General features: G+C 38.7%; 1 protein-coding gene across 2 annotated transcripts in view; it reads left to right on the forward strand.

Annotated features, from left to right (window-relative positions):
- ptprb (protein tyrosine phosphatase receptor type b) overlaps positions 1 to 14,927 on the forward strand; it is a 115,240-nt gene extending 100,313 nt beyond the window's left edge. For both annotated transcript variants that reach the window (XM_072551686.1, XM_072551687.1), the window contains 5 exons: positions 674 to 796; positions 1,856 to 2,019; positions 4,091 to 4,226; positions 7,178 to 7,298; positions 9,930 to 14,927. In XM_072551686.1, the coding sequence (XP_072407787.1) occupies positions 674 to 796; positions 1,856 to 2,019; positions 4,091 to 4,226; positions 7,178 to 7,298; positions 9,930 to 9,952 (567 nt within the window). In that variant the 3' untranslated portion in view covers positions 9,953 to 14,927. The remainder of the gene's footprint in view (positions 1 to 673; positions 797 to 1,855; positions 2,020 to 4,090; positions 4,227 to 7,177; positions 7,299 to 9,929) is intronic.
- The last annotated feature ends 1,756 nt before the right edge of the window (positions 14,928 to 16,683 follow it).

The following is a 16,683-nucleotide window of genomic DNA, read 5'->3' on the forward strand; positions in this document are numbered from 1 at the left end:
TGTTTTCACTGGAATGTTGTAGGCTGAGGGGCGACCTTAAAGTGATTTATAAAATTGAGGGGTATGGATAAGGTGAATAGCCAAGTTCTTTTTCCCAGGGTAGGGGTGTCCAAAACTAGAGGACATAGGTTTAAGGTGAGAGGGGAAAGATTTAAAAGGGACCTAAGGGGCAACGTTTTCACACAGAGGGTGATGTGTGTATGGAATAAGATGCCAGAGAAAGTGGTGGAGGCTGATACAATTACAACATTTAAGAAGCATCTGGATGGGTATATGAATAGGAAAGGTTTAGAGGGATATGGGCCACATGTTGGCAAATGGGATTAGATTAATTTAGGATATCTGATTGGAATGGATGAGTTGGACCAAAGTGTCTGTTTTCATGCTGTACATCTCCATGACTTTAGAAAATGTCACCCTTGACAGTGATATCCATTTCCTAATGACAAGTTTTTACAAATTCCACGTTGATTTGGCAGTTTCCTGTTTTCACTGTCAATGCAAGCCCAGAGAAACTGCATTAATAGATATTACTGTCATTTCTTTGAAGTTTCAACAGTACCTAATAGAAATTGAAGGAGAGGTTTTTGTGTTTAATTCAAAACTTGAGAAGGTCAATTGCCTCTTGTGCAACTTTAATCCTGGTGACACTTTTATATGTTTTCATGTCCAGGTAAAATGTGATCATTACTGGCCCTTTGACCTTGATGCTTTATATTATGGAGATCTCATTGTTCAGATGCTGTCAGAATCAGTCTTACCAGAATGGACAATCAGAGAATTTAAAATTTGCAACGTAAGCTTTTTTGAATGTCTTTTTAGAAAATATTAGTCAATTAAATTGTTTATATTTCAACTTCCATCTCTAACCTTTTCAGATGTCAAATGTAAATGTATTTATGTTCCATTACCAAGTTCTCATTGTTCTACATTTATTTACATACAGCTTATTTAATCACTGCCTTTGTAATGAAGAGGAGCTGGTTTGACCTACTGCCATTAATGTTTGAAAAGTGGGGTTAGTTAGCTCAGTTGAAGAACTGAAAGAACTGCGAATGCTGGAAATCAGGAACAAAAACAGAAATTGCTGGAAAATCTCAGCATGTCTGGCAACATCTGTGGAGAGAAATCAGAGTTAATGTTTCAGGTCCAGTGACCCTTCTTCAGAACTGGAACATTAACTCTGATTTCTCTCCACAGATGCTGCCAGACAGGCTGAGATTTTCCAGCAATTTCAGTTTTTGTTTGTAGCTAGCTCAGTTGGCTAGCTGACTAAGGTGTGATGCAGAATAAAGCAAACGACATGGGTTCAATTCTCATGCTGGCTGTGGTAGTTCAATGAGGTCCTGTCTCCTTATCCACCCCTATGTTTACCCTCAGGCTATATATAACTGTGTGTGTGTGTGTGTGTGTGTGTGTGTGTGTGTGTGTGTGTGTGTGTGTGTGTGTGTCCCTCTCTCACAATCATTGTAGCTTCTTACAATTCCCAATATTTGATCTGCCTGGCTCATCCTCTGTTGACCAGCCCCTTGTGGAGCTACTACAAGGTTTCAGACCCCAAAGTTCAGCCCTGCCATGCAGAAAGATGAGTTCTTTTGACTGTACTAAATGAATTCTTAATCTACTGCATCAAAACCACTGCCTCATCTAGAGTGACCATTGTCTGGCAATCAGGAGTTGTACAAACTCTTTAGTCGCTCATATATTACAGTAATTTCTGAAGTACATGTTCTTCCAACTTCTCTCTGTAGCAAGTGATTGCTGATGTCAGTGTTATATCATCCTGTCATTAACATATCAATTCTTATTATACTATGGATACACCTTGGTTAAGATCTTTGTTCTTATTATTTAGGAGGATCAATTGGATTGTGCTCGAATTGTTCGTCATTTTCACTACACTGTTTGGCCAGACCATGGTGTTCCAGAAACAACGCAGTCTTTAATCCAGTTTGTACAAACTGTGAGAGATTATATTAACAGAACTCCAAACTCTGGACCCACAGTTATACATTGCAGGTACAAATCAGGAGTGATATTTTCAATTGCCAAATATTGTGTGTAGTGAATGACTGACCACAGTGATAATGCTGTCAAAATGATAGAGCACTGGAGTGGTGGGTGAATTTTTTAACAGGCATTAGCGATCCTCTGTGAGAGCTGAGGCCAAACTGAAACATCAGTTTAGTCCATGCACAGCCCCATTAAGATAAAGAATCTGAAGTTATCACTTGGAACAGCAGCTCAGAGGCTCATTGAAGGTCTGATTCCCACTAAAAATGCCTGATAGGATTCACTGAAGTGGCTGCACAGCGAGTTGGTGGCTAATGCAGTTCCCCTGGGCCTTTTTATGCAGTGTGCAGAAGTCACCAGGAGAAACTGAGTGCTCAATAAGAGTCTGCAAGAGGAATGAAGGGAGGAGGCGAGGTCAGACAGGACACTGCCAGCAACTGCAGGAAAAAGTGAGAGCTGGGTGGTGCCATGGCTTTCCACTGTGCTACATGTCACCTGTCCTCCCAGGGACCTCCTATACAAAGCTGCTTTTAAGAGCCTTTGTGTCCTTTCCATCAGTCCCTGAGGTATCCTGCAATGTGATGTTCTGTGCCAGCCAGAGCACTTCGCACCTTCAGTAAAACTAACTACAAGGATCCCACAAAGGCCCACTAATCAGCATCTCAATGGTAGACATGCAACTGTCTGATTTAATACATTAAGGCAAATTTGAAACATGTTAATCATCGCTTACCACCAAAATTGTGTGATTGCAAGTAAGTGTCTTGCATTAACTCAGCCCCCAGTATTTTGGCAGGACTTGGCAAGCTCAGTTGGTTAGAGACTGGGGCTCTTAACTTGAGGGTCATGGATCCGAGATTATGCTAGATGTTGTCATCCTGCATTATCGTTATTTCCCTGTATCAAGCCCAGCTGTGCAACGCTTTGGCATTAGTCACATCTGCTCCAGAGGTGTGAAATAATATCTCTCAACAGTTTGAATAGAAAATAGGCTAAATTTTTTTAAAAAGCTGATTTTGGGGCCCTTGTATGGTGCAATGGTAATGTCCCCATCCCTGAACCTGGCACTTGCTCCAAAGGTGTAATTCTAAACAGGTTGATTAAAAAAATTGACAGCTTATTTTGACATTGGGCTCACGTGGCACAGTGGTATGTCCCTGCCTCTGGACAAGGAGGCCTGGGTTCAAGTCTCACCTGCTTCAAATAATATCGCTGAGCAGATTGATTAGAATATAGGCAAAACGAGGAACCAAGATTTAAAGCTTATTTTGATATTGAGCTCTTGTGCTGCACTGGTAGTGTCCCTATCTGTAAGCCAGAAGGCCCTGCATTCAAGTCCCACCTGCCCAGAGGTGTGTCATGACACGTCTGAAAAGGTTGATTAAAATTTGATTAAAGTTCAGTTTTACCCTTTGTCTAAAATAATATTGAAATTATAACCATGCAATAACGTCAAACCAAATGCCACTGTTGATGCTTCAGGCAAGATTGCTCTATTGTGGGAAAGATAGTTGCAATGTTGTCTGTTGTTTTTTGTATCAATATTACCATGAATGTAAATTGAGTTCTTCATTAATTAATGACTACTTATACACAGATACCATTTTCTATGTATCAAGTTAATGAAGTTTATTGGAAGTGGAACACATATCCGGTTGAAGCATACAATGTTGGCAACAAATATTCCTAAGTTGAATGCATATCATTCAGCTGCTTGAAAGCCATTTACTCCATCAGTGGAATTTCCTCACCTCAGTTGTGGCAGAAGAAATAAGTTAGGTTGTAATTTTATATAAGCTCCAGAGCACTATTAAGAGGTTACATGTCCGATTATTTCTCAGTTAACCAAGCTTTAAACAATATTATTTTGTGGGCTTGTACCATAATGAGTTAGACATAAATCAGTCAAATTTAATATAATGTGATCGAGAAGATTTTTTGACACCATCAGTTTGACCTAGATTTGAATTTAGTCCCTCAATGTGAAAGGATAATGCAGTAACATTAATTGATTGAACCACGTTCTCTTCTTTATTTATTTGCTGCTTATTTTAGATTTTTCTTTCTTCTTACACAGTGCTGGAGTTGGTCGGACAGGCACATTTATTGCTTTAGACAGAATCCTTCAGCAGCTGGAGAACAGAGACTCAGTCGACATTTATGGGACAGTTTATGACCTGAGGCTTCACAGGGTTCATATGGTGCAAACCGAGGTAATGGGATTTGATAGCACCGTAACAGAATTCTGTCATGTGTGATTTAGCTTTGCAAAATCTAAATTAATTCTAGCATGTCATTCTTTTAATACTTGTCTCAAGTTATCTCCAGTAGACTTTACTGTGAAAGAGTTCCCTCAGTCAGACACCATGGGTGAAAATCTTGTGTAGTGGCATGGCAGTATTAAATGATGCAAATCTAACTATCATGGCAGTAATGGTAACAAAAGTCAGAATTAGTAATTCTCCAAGATCATCTCATTTACATAATTATTCACAGATCTACGTGCCAAATTTGAATATATAAAAGAGCACTTTAGCTCTGAATGCAGGCAATTGCTCCATAATCAGGAATTAATTGGAAAGTAACATAATAGGGAAATGACCCATTTTTGCATTGCAACTAGTTAAGTGAGTCGCATATCTTTTGGTTCTTTTCCAACTATTATCACTGTGCACTCCCACTATATCACTAGATCTGCAAGCTATTACCTCCCCAGTCACTTAACCTTCCTTCCTCATCCTCAATCCTCTTTCCATCACCTTAGTAACATTTGAGCCACTCAATACCACCCTTAATCAGCCTCTACCTATCACCACCTAATACCAGTGAGATTGACACACCAGCAGTGGGCTCCCCATTGATCCACAATCATCAAGTCAGGAAAGAGGGCCAAAAGGTGACATTGACTGTGCTGGCCAGATCTTCACTGACCTTCTGTGCATAATTCACATCTGGGAGACAGGGTGGGACCCGTGCCTGGAATATCTTTGAAGTTGCGGTGGAGAACAAGAGGAACCAGCTCTGGATGGTCCAGGGCCAAGTATGGCAATGACCAGAAGGGCAAAACAAGGCAGCACTGGAGGGTCACACAAGTCAGAATAATGGCAACCAGGTCCCAACATTGTACCAAGTAATGGCACGCAACTAAATGTACCACACCAAGAGAGTTGAGGACATCTTAGCAGTCAGTCACTCACCCAAATGCATCGCCTGAAAGAAAATGTTTGCCCCTACTCACTCTATGGAATGGGGAATAATCCTATGCTGATGACCTTAAAGAACTTAAATGCCATGTTCAAAAGACTTGATGATTTGACATGATTCACCATAGACACTGACAGCCAGGCAACCAAGTCTGTTGGACTCAGTTCCATAGATTAATTTCCATAAGTACAAGGGACAATTGGTTGGACTTAGCCTACTGAACGTTTTCTAGAAAAGACAATCAACATTCATAAAGTGAAAGGCATTTCCTTCTGCCAGTGTACCTCTATAGCACCCTCAACCTGCTGAGCATTAACGCAACTCTCCCTCTATCAACCATGGCCTGAGTTTGGTTACTCTTGACTCTCCCACCCTCACCATGGGCCTTTCTTCAAACATCCCTGACCAAACTCTGTTCCTTATGACCCCTCTTAGGGAAGCCAAGACCAGACCTGTAGCCATACCTCAATCCTAGGGGACAGCCTCCATCCACAAGTCTAAGAGTCAAGGATTAATGCTGAGAAGTCACATGGACCCAGCAGAAAAACCACACTGGATTTTGTAGGAGACAAATCTAATATCAGGTTCTGCCACATAATCTCAGCAACAATGTATCTCAAACAAATACTTAGTCAGTAGCATACAATAAACTAGTTTGTGTACGGTGGGAGTCTCTTTTTGTTAGACTACCAGGTGGTTTTCCTCTATCACATTAGACCGGGCAAGTCATAGAGAATGCTATCAAGAAAGAGAGTGGTGGCAGAAAATCTATCAGATGAATGTTACCATGATAAGCTATCGTGAGGATTCCTTTTACAATATGAACTACATTCCTGTCACATTTGCCACACCCAGTTGATGTAAGAGAAACAAACTGCCTGGAGCTCATGTGCATTCATTTCGGCTTGGTGGATTTTTATTATGGGTTTGTGCTGAACCTTTTTGAGGCTGTGGCCTCTACAGCCCTATGTGATTTGGATATTACAATCAAACATCCATCTACTTCAGGCAAAAGCTTCTTGTGTCTGTCCAAAGTCCAAATGGAAATACATGTCGGCCACAGTATATTATTAAACTTACTGAACATGATGCACATGTAGCATAATGCCCCAAGATAGATAGACTCATATATTTATATAAAGGCAAAAATAAACAAAATGGTAATGTTTTTAGGACCTGGTCATAGATTTTAGTCCGAATTTCCTCATGATTTAATGCTTGTGTTGGTATTCTTCCATCTTTGAGAGGTGATGGATACACAACAAGTAAATCAATTTAGAAACACTGTGTGCATTTGGGAAATGAAAAGTATTTTCAAAAACAGCCATCAAGGAAGTGATCCAAAATTTCATATGCAGTCCGTTGGAGTATGGAAATCCTGAGGAACATGATGCAAACTGCTAAAATTTACTTCTGTTAATCTTGTGAATTTCAAGCAGCCATGACAAACAACATCCTTTTTACTGCTTCCAGTCCACAGCATCACCACAGATCTATTTTCCACAATGATTTCAAAAGAAAACTTAATTAGGGAAGATATCTTTTCAGTTAGAAAATAGCAGAAATCCCAAGGAAAGCCAAGAAGAGGGAAAAATCTAATATTGAATTGCAACAAATGTGTAGAACTAAATTGTAAATACAAACAAGAATGTCAATCATAATGAACTCCTTTCATTATTGTTGAAAGATCCGTCAATCAATTAATTGAAACTTCATGGAAACAAATAGACGTTATCCCAGGTGACAAGATATGATTTGAAGGGTGTAAAGGTTTTTTAAATCTGACCTGATATTTTATGTGTGAAACTGGTGAATATGCTGTAATATTTATCTATAGTAAAGTCTGATTGCCAGCCTTAACACAATACGCAAAGTGTTAAGGAAATTATTTAAAACCTTTATGGGGATTAAAAAACAAAGAGAGATAATAAATTCATTGATGTCTGTACTTTTTTTCCAGTGCCAATATGCGTACTTACATTTGTGCACAAGAGATGTTTTGAGGAGTAGAAAGCTACGAGGTGAACAAGAAAATCCATTGTTTCCAATATATGAGAATGTCAACCCAGAGTATCACAGAGGTATGCACATAGACCTTAGGGGTAACTATTCCATGGAAAACTCTGTAATTTGTTTATTGAAAAGTATTCAGTTATTTTCTATTTATTTGAATTAGTGACCAATGTGAGTTGTTTTGCAGGCATTACACTAAGGGGTTTTGGTGTTCGTTTTAACAGAAGTACCAGTGTTTTATCAAGTAAAATCATTTGCTAAGCCTATGAGAGATGGCGTCAATTCAAAAAGTAAATCCCCACAGCCTAACCCAACAAGTCCACACCACCTCTCCAAAGAGCATCACACCCAGACCCACACCCCCACTACCCTATCCTTGCATTTCCAATGGCTAACCTATTTAGCCTACACATCTCTAGACACTTTGGATAATTTAGCCTGGCCAGTTCAGCTAACCTGTGCATCTTTGGACTGTGGGAGGAAACTGGAGCAGCGGGTGGAAACTCACGCAGACCCGGGAAGGACATGCAAATGCCACACAGACAGTTAGTTCCCCAAGGGTATCATATACCTGAGTGTTGCCAGGCTATAGGAATGTAAGTTTTTTTCTACCTAGTTGTTTTAAATATTCTATGGAACTATCTTGAGGTAGTCACCACCGTGTTCCAATGAGACACAGCATAAACTACCGTTATTACCCTTAACAGTCTCAAAGAGAAAGGCCTACCTGACACTGTACAAAATGTTTATAAATATGCCCTCGCTCTGATCTGTCCAGGACTTCACAAAGGTTTTGATCCTGCCTTTGAAATGGTTTTCCTGCTGCATTTATGAAACAGTTACTGAGAAATTTGGTCATGGAGATTTAGAGGAATCGCTGATCAACTACACAATCATCCGTTTGTATTATTGCCAGTTGACCAAGAATCCAGGTTGAGTTTGTTCTCCTTCAGTAGATTTAAAAACTGTTCACAATGCTGCATCTTTGGAACTGAACTGCTAGCTTTAATCAAACGATTGCCTGTGATGGGTGGGATGGATACTAGAGAAAGGAAATAAAAAATAATTTTACTTCTTCTTCTCCTGCATATGTCAAAATGTCCATCTGCCCTATCTAATCACCAATTCACTCTTGTTCCTGGTTAACTATATCAATATGGAACAGCCAGGAGACAGAAAATAGGTGGATTCATTGTCTGCTGACAGGAAATATTTTCCAGGAAGTAACACCTGACGGAATTAGTACAAATGACTGTGCTAAATAGGACTTTAAGTATAAGAAAAGCATGTTAGCCTCTTCAGAATTGGCCCAGTGTAGTCACTATACTGATATGCACTTAACCAGAGTTTAAGAAAACAGATCGTTTCCATCTCCGGTTTTCACCATAAATCTAGAAATGTTTTGATCACTCACTTATATGAATAGCAGACAACGGTTTTGAGTATATCCTCCCAATAAACATTTGCTCAACTGAATACACCAACAATGTAGCACAAATGTTGTGCCAAAATTAGAGAATGTTCCCAAACACCTCGGAGAAAAGAGGGAAAAAAAGACATTGAGTGAGAGGAAAACCAGGCTGCATGGAGGTAGGTAGGCCAAAACAACCAGCTCAGGTGGCAGCCTCATACAGAAAACAGGTAAAAGTGATTTTCATGGTGGACTGTGAAATGTATAGAATGGTCGGAGAATCCTAGCCTCCATGGTCCTTCAAACAACAGTAAAAACAAATGTCTTGGTTATTTATTTGCAGAAGCTTCCTGTGCCAATGTTGTCTGCCATATTTCCAACATTATAATGATGAATAATATATAATATGATGTAACTTGTATGATTTTCTTGTCTTTCGTCTTATATTACTGAACTGAACATTGCTGGAGAAATTCAGCAGGTACGGCAGCATCTGTCAATAAGTCAACTGATGTTATCTGACATACTGAGTTTCCCCAGCAATTCTACTTTTGTTTCAGATTTCCAGCATCTGCAGTTTTTTTGTTTTATTTTACTCTGCTTTTATCTCAATTTATGTTATGAGGCCCATTCTGTAATGCCAGCCAAACACCAAGAGTTGCTCTGATTGGATAACTGTAACTGTAAGATAAATTTTGACCTACTGACTGCTCATCATGACACACTGAGATTTAATTTAATTTAATTTAATTTTGTCAAGAATCAGGTGGCTAATGAAAGAGCAGCGCTCCGAAAGCTAGTGCTTTTGATTAAACCTGTTGGACTATAACCTGGTGTGCGATTTTTAACTTTGTACACCCCAGTCCAACACCAACATCTCCGAATTCAATATAAATCTGCAATAAAAAGCTAGCATAATGGTGACCACATGAGCAATGTCAACTGGCACTTTAAAAAATAATGGTTTCAAATATGCTTTAAGGAAGTAAGTCTGGAGGAAATTTGACCTCCATGTCACTTTCAAAACCATAGCAATGCAGTTGACACTTGAGTGCTCTCTGGGCATTGTGGATGGCCAATAAATGCTGGCATAGCCAGCAATATCGCATGTGCAAATTTCAATAAAACTCACATTACAGGTTAGGAAGTAATGGATAATTTTCCAGTAATTTCTCAGAAGGCATTATCAGTGATTAGTAATTATGACACAATGAGAAAATGTGGAGTTATATTTCTAAATATGGAGAGAATGATGACTAATAGTTCTTTACATTTGCTGACTCCATAGACTTTCTGTTTGGACGGCACTGAAGAATGTAGTGAAATTGTCTTCCGATGTAATGAACCTCATCTGCAGTACTGCTGAAGATGCACTAAGTAAATACTAGGTCTGGCATTTCATGCTGTGCATAATTTATTTGCCTGGTATTCGTTTTGGGTAATTTGTAATTTAATTGTATTAGAGATTATTGTATATACGTATATATTTCAAATAAATATTTCTTATATTATGTATATTTTTAAAATTGATGGATTATGTATTTTATTTTACTTATTATAAAATTTATGTTGTAAGTAAATACAAATCTGTATATGATTTTGTTTTATTAATTACTTTGATTTTTAAAGAGATTTATATTCACAATGTAATATTCTACGCTATCCAAATTGTTTTAAATCAGCACAGTTGACATTTGGAAGGAAAATTGTAACTGGATGTACTTGAAAGGTAGTGTGCTGACACATTGAGTCCTTGCACTGCAGAGATATTTGAGGGCTAAAGACTTTGAATAAACTTTATGGTCCAGCTTTGAAGTCTACGGTGTGATGTTCTTTAACATCAGGCCTGTAGTCTTCCTATTGTTTTAGCCATTAAGAGATTTACTTTTTGGAAACACAATTTTGCACTCAAAGCTGCCAGCCAAGTGTACAACAATTCAAAGGCCTGTGAAAATGGGAACCTCCCAGCAATAACTGCCTAAATTGAAATAAATAAGAGAGAGAAATAGTGAACATTGTGTGGAGTATCCCATTCCACCAGAAACACCCTATCAATAAGCATGGATGAAAATTAACTATAATGGGGAAGACACAGATTTCATTTCCTCACTCTGTTGGAGTAAGAAGATAGTCAGAAGATGATAACTTTTTTGGTTTGATTCACACTGAAGAACTATTAGTTTAAGAAATATGAAGTTCATAAGAAATAAGAGCAAAAGTATAACATTTGGTCTATTGAGCCTTCTCTATTATTCAACATGACCATTATTAACAAAATAGAAATTGTTGGAAAATCTCAGCAGGTCTGGCAGCATCAGTGGAGAGAAATCAGAGTTAATGCTTCAGGACTGAACAAGTGTCACTGGACCCAAAATGTTAACTCTGATTTCTCTCCACAGATGCTGCCAGACCCGCTCAGATTTTCCACCAATTTCTATTTTGTTTAAGATTTCCAGTATCTGCAGTTAATTGATGTTGCGTCGACCTGTGAAATTAATCTGATGCCCATTTAACCTACACCATTCTATCATTATCCATATGTATGTTCAAAGACCATTTAAATTCTTTCATGCTTTTTTTTAATGACCATTGTAAACCTGATTGTGGCTTTAACTCTACTTTCCTAACTGTCCCCAAAACCTTCAAATCCGCGTAGATCAAAAATCTATCTAACCAGCTTTGAATATATAGAATGACCTAGCTTTCACTGCTCTCTCTAGAAGAGAATTCTAAAGACTAACAACACTTCAAGAGAAGAAATTCCTCTTTTTCTGTCTTAAAGGGGAGCTGGCTTATTTTTAAGTTATTTCCCCTGGTTCTAGATTCCTTCATGAGGGGAAATATCCTCTCAGCATCTATCCTTTCAAGCCCCCTCAGACGCTTATATGATTCAATAGTCATGATTTGGAGATGCCAGTGTTGGACTGGGGTGTACAAAGTTAAAAATCACACAACACCAGGTTATAGTCCAACAGGTTTAATTGGAAGCACACGAGCTTTCGGAGCGGTGCTCCTTCATCAGGTGATAGTGGAGGGCTCAAACGTAACACAGAATTTATAGCAAAAATTTACAGTGTGATGTAATTGAAATTATACATTGAAAAATTGATTGTCTGTTAAGCCTTTCATCTGTTAGAATACAATAGGATTGCCTCTCACAAGTAAGAAATAACAAAGAGAAAGGAGAGTTGCTGGGAGTAGTCTATATGCCCCTTAGCAGCAGCTATTCAGCAGGACAGAGAATAGTTCATGAGATAATGAGGGCATATAAAAAATGTATCATATGGGTGGCATTAATATTTATTTCATTTATTTAAGAAAAACAAATTGACTAACATAAGGAAGAGTTCATAGATTGTATTTGGGATAGTTTTCCAGAACAATGAGTTTGTAGATCCAATTTATAGATCAGATTATTTTGGATCTGATAATGTGTAATGAGGCAGGTTTAATAAATGATCTCAGAGTAAGAGATCCCAAGGGAAATAGCACAATGTGGTAGCATTCAGTTTGCAAGTGAGAAAATTGGGTCAGAAACATCTGTGCTAAATGTAAAACCAGGCAATTAGATAGGGATGAGGGGTGAGCTGGTTGGAGAGAATAGAAGAAGGAGTTTAGCACGAAAGACAGCTGAGAACAATGGCAGGTGTTTAAGAAAATGTTCAAGACTCACAGTAAGTATGTATCACAGTGAGGAAGAAAAAAATCTAAGATGGGGAAACGCTGACCGTGGTTAACTGAGGAATTTAAGATAATATTAAAGTGAAAAAAATTGAATGCAACAAAGATTGCAGTACTGGTAAACAAGAGGATTGGGAAAGTAGTAAAATCTAACAAAAGATTATCAAAAAAGGGGAAAAAAATGAATTATGAGAATAAACTATACAATATAAAAGCAGACAGTAAGAGCTTCTTTAATTTTCTTTAAAAATGGAAAAGAGGCTAAAATGAACAATAACCCCTTTGAAAATGTGTCTAGGGAAATAATAATGGATTACCAAAAAATGGCAAAGGAATTGAAAAAACACTTTGCATCAGTGTTCAGAGTAGAATGCACTAATAGCATTCCCAAATAATTAAATATTTAAGGGGCGAAAGAGGAGAGGAAATAATTACAATATCTATTATTAGAGAAAAGGTACTCTTGAAACTAATTGGTTTAAAGACCAAAAGGTTACCTGGAGCTGATAGGTTGCATCCTAGAATCTTAAAGGAAGTAGATGCAGAGGTAATGGATACACCAGAAAGGATCCTTAGATTCAGGAAAATAATGTAACACTTTATTCAAATAGAGAGGGAGACAAAAAGACCAACTATAGGCCACTTAGCTAAGGTCCATCATTGGTGAAATATTAGAGTCTATTATAAAGAAAACACAATATATACAAACACAATTGAATCAAGCAGAGTCAGCATGCTTCATGAATGGGAAATCATACCTGACAAATTTATTATAGTTCTTTGAGGAGGCAACAAGCAGGATAAGCTAATGGAACCAGTGGATTTAAAACATTTGGCTATCCAAAAGGCATTTACTAAAGGATCACACAGAAGGCTATTACATAAAGAGGTGTTGAGGGCAATATATTAGCATTGATAGAGAAGTGGGTAACTATGGAAGACAGAGAGTTGGTATAAAGGGGCACTTTCAGGATGGCAATCTGCAACAAAGTGGAGTGCTACAGGAATCAGTGTTGATGACACAATATATATTGGGTGATGTAATTTCAGTGTTAGGAATGGCAAGGTGATGACACAAAAATAGGAGGGAAGGCAAGTCGTGAGGATGGCACAAAGTGTCTACTGAAGCACAAACTACGCAAGTGAAAAAAAGCTTGGCAAATGGAATCCAGTATGTGGTTATGCACTTTGGGAAGTGCATTTAATTGAGGAAGACTGCAGAAAGAGGGATGTGTGGTTCTTTGTGTATGAATCACAAAAAGCCAGCACCTAGTTCAGTGGGCAATAACGAAGGTGAATGTACTGTTGGCCTTTATTTCAAAGGGAATGCAGTATAAAAATAGTGAAGTCTGACTGAAATTATATGAGGCGCTAGTCAGATCACAGCTGGAATACTCTGAATAGTACTTGTACCTTATTAGTACCTTATTTCATGAAAAAATGCATCAGCATTGGAGTCAGTCCAGAAAAGGTTCACTTGCTTGTTAAAGGTCTGAAATGATTTTATTTTATGAACTGTTGAGTAGGTTGGGCTTGTATTCATTGGAATTTAGGAAAATGGGAGGAAACGTAATTGAAACATATAAGATTATCAAAGGGCTTGACAGGGTAGATGTAACAATGTTATTTTTTCTTATGGGGGAGTCTGACACCAAAAGACATTCTCTCAGAGTAAGGAATCATCCAATTAAGATAGAAATGAGGAGGAATTCTTTCTCTCAGAAGATATTCAATCTATGAACTTCTTTACTGCAAAAGGCTGTCAAAGCTGTGTTGTTAAACATATTCAAGGCCGGGGAAGACAAATTTTAATCAGTAATGGAATCAAGCAATAAGGGGATAAGGCAGGAAAGTGCAGTTGAAGGTGATCAGATCAGCTATGATCTCATGAAATGGCAAAGCAGACTCACTTGGCTGAATGGCAGATTTCTATTCCTAAATTTATGGTCCTACAGCCTCATTTATTCATGCAAGGTCAAGTTTTAAAGAACCTTAATCATTGTTTCTGTTTGGCCAGAAATTGATATAGAACTTTATACAAAAGCACCAATGTTGGCAAACTAAACATGCAGCAATATTTCTTCTTAAGTAGTAAATTAGTGACATTTTCTAAAACACTCTATCAATGCACAGACAAGTCTAATGTTAATGCCTACCTGTACATTCCCCTTCAGTGTTAAGAATATAGAAGCATACAAACTGGAGTAGACCATTCAGCCCATCGAATCTGCTTCACCATTTAAAACAATCGCAGCTGATCGAACACTTCGCTATCAAAACCAAAAACAGAAATTGCTAGAAAAGCTCAGCAGGTCTGGCAGCATCCATACAGCGAAATCAGAGTTAAAGTTTCAGGTCGAGTGACCTTTTCTCAGCTTTTCAAGCAATTTCTGTTTTTGTGTCTGATTTACAGCATCTGCATTGCTTTCATTTTTTTATTGAACACTTCAAAGTGTTGCATATTAACTGATATGTTCTTCTGTCCACCTTTAGCCTAGAGATGGGAAAGCAAAGCTTGGTTTCCTCAATCATGTATTAATTTACCTTTAATTTATACTGATCAATTTCTGTCGAATCTGCAGTTTTTTTAATATGGACAATTAAATGCAAGCTTAAAAGAGTTTGTTTATTTTATTTCATCACCCCTTCCTTTCTACTTTACCCATTTGTATCTTACTTGCTCCCTGGGATAGGCTGGGATGTCAAAATCTCCCTCCACTATAATCATATACAATTTTGTTAGGATCAAGCATTAGGCTGACTTTGGAATATGTTGTTATCCAGTGCAAACCCAGTTGGGGGAGAAAGATGGAACATTCTACCAGTCTGGCATCCCATCATGGCCTGCTGGTGTTAATCAAGTATGGTGTTCCACTTTACAGCAATTGCCAATCACACTCCTTTGGTGAAAATGCGCATTCTGTTTCTAGCTCAGCTCACAGGCATGAGAATTCTTGTCTGATGGAGAGCTAATGTGAGTGTGTGGTTCGGTGAGTGGTTACCAGGCAGGATGCCAGCCTATTGTAATGGTCCTGAGGCCCAAGGCCATTTAGAAGCAGCTCCCTGACCTCAGGGAGGAAATCAACTAGTAGGAAACATTGACTGTCCTGCTCCTCGGATGCTGCCTGACCCGCTGTGCTTTTCCAGCATCACACTTTCGATTCTGATCTCCAGCATCTGCAGTCCTCACTTTCTCCTGGTGTCTACACAGGACTTTGAGCAGTTAGTTTCTGGTGATTAGGTTGAGTTGGCATTCATGGTGATGAAGTGTTCCTGCTTGGTGAAGGGCGATTTAATCTCCAGGCTAACCGCTGCTCCTACGAAAGTTTCTTCAACTAGGTTTGCTCTGAGTGGCTAGCAATTGCCCCTCCTGTTAGAATACACAGCCAGTAGAAATGGATAGGATGGACATGGTGATGCTCAGCCCAATTTTAACCTATGAAATATTCATGGAATCCTAACAGGGCAGAAGAAGGCCATTGAGACTATCAAGTCTGCACCTAACACAACACTACTCTCATACTCCATAAGCCCACCTGGGGTTTTTAACCATGGCTCCCTGCCTCAGCTGCACACCCCTGGCACGACAGGGCTTTTTTTTAGCATAGTCAATCCAACTAATATTTGAACTGTAAGGGGAAACCCAGCAGAGAATGTGAAAACTCCACACACATGGTCACCCAATGCTAAAATTGAACCCAGGTTCCAGGCTCTGTGAGGGAGCAGTGCAAACCATTATATACCACCCTCAAATTCCTCAAATCAAATTTAAGAAAGTGATCTTGCACTTCCTTTGACTTTAAGTCTTTTTTTATTAGTCCAACTAGTCTGAAGGAAATTTTTAAAGTTTACAGATTGTCTCTAGATTACCATGGTTTGTTTTGCACTTTATTTTGAATCTTTTTCATATTAATCAATTGTCTGTTAGTCTTACAATTGCCTTAATGGAATGAACATGGAAAAGGAGTTTATTATTCCATTCAAAAATAAACAACTTGACCTGCACTTTACCGCTGGCATCTTTGCCTCCATTCCTGTGAGCCAGAAAGTCATAGAGTCATAGAGATGTACAGCATGGAAACAGACCCTTCGGTCCAACCCGTCCATGCCGACCAGATATCTCAACCCAATCTCGTCCCACCTGCCAGCACCCAGCCCATATCCCTCCAAACCCTTCCTACTCATATACCCATCCAAATGCCTCTTAAATGTTGCAATTGTACCAGCCTCCATCGCTTCCTCTGGCAGCTCATTCTATACATGCACCACCCTCTGTGTGAAAAAGTTGCCCCTTAGGTCTCTTTTATATCTTTCCCCCCTCCCCCTAAACCTATGCCCTCTAGTTCTGGACTCCCCGACCC

This window comes from Chiloscyllium punctatum, chromosome 32, assembly GCF_047496795.1.
Source record: "Chiloscyllium punctatum isolate Juve2018m chromosome 32, sChiPun1.3, whole genome shotgun sequence".
In the NCBI taxonomy this organism is placed as follows: domain Eukaryota; kingdom Metazoa; phylum Chordata; class Chondrichthyes; order Orectolobiformes; family Hemiscylliidae; genus Chiloscyllium; species Chiloscyllium punctatum.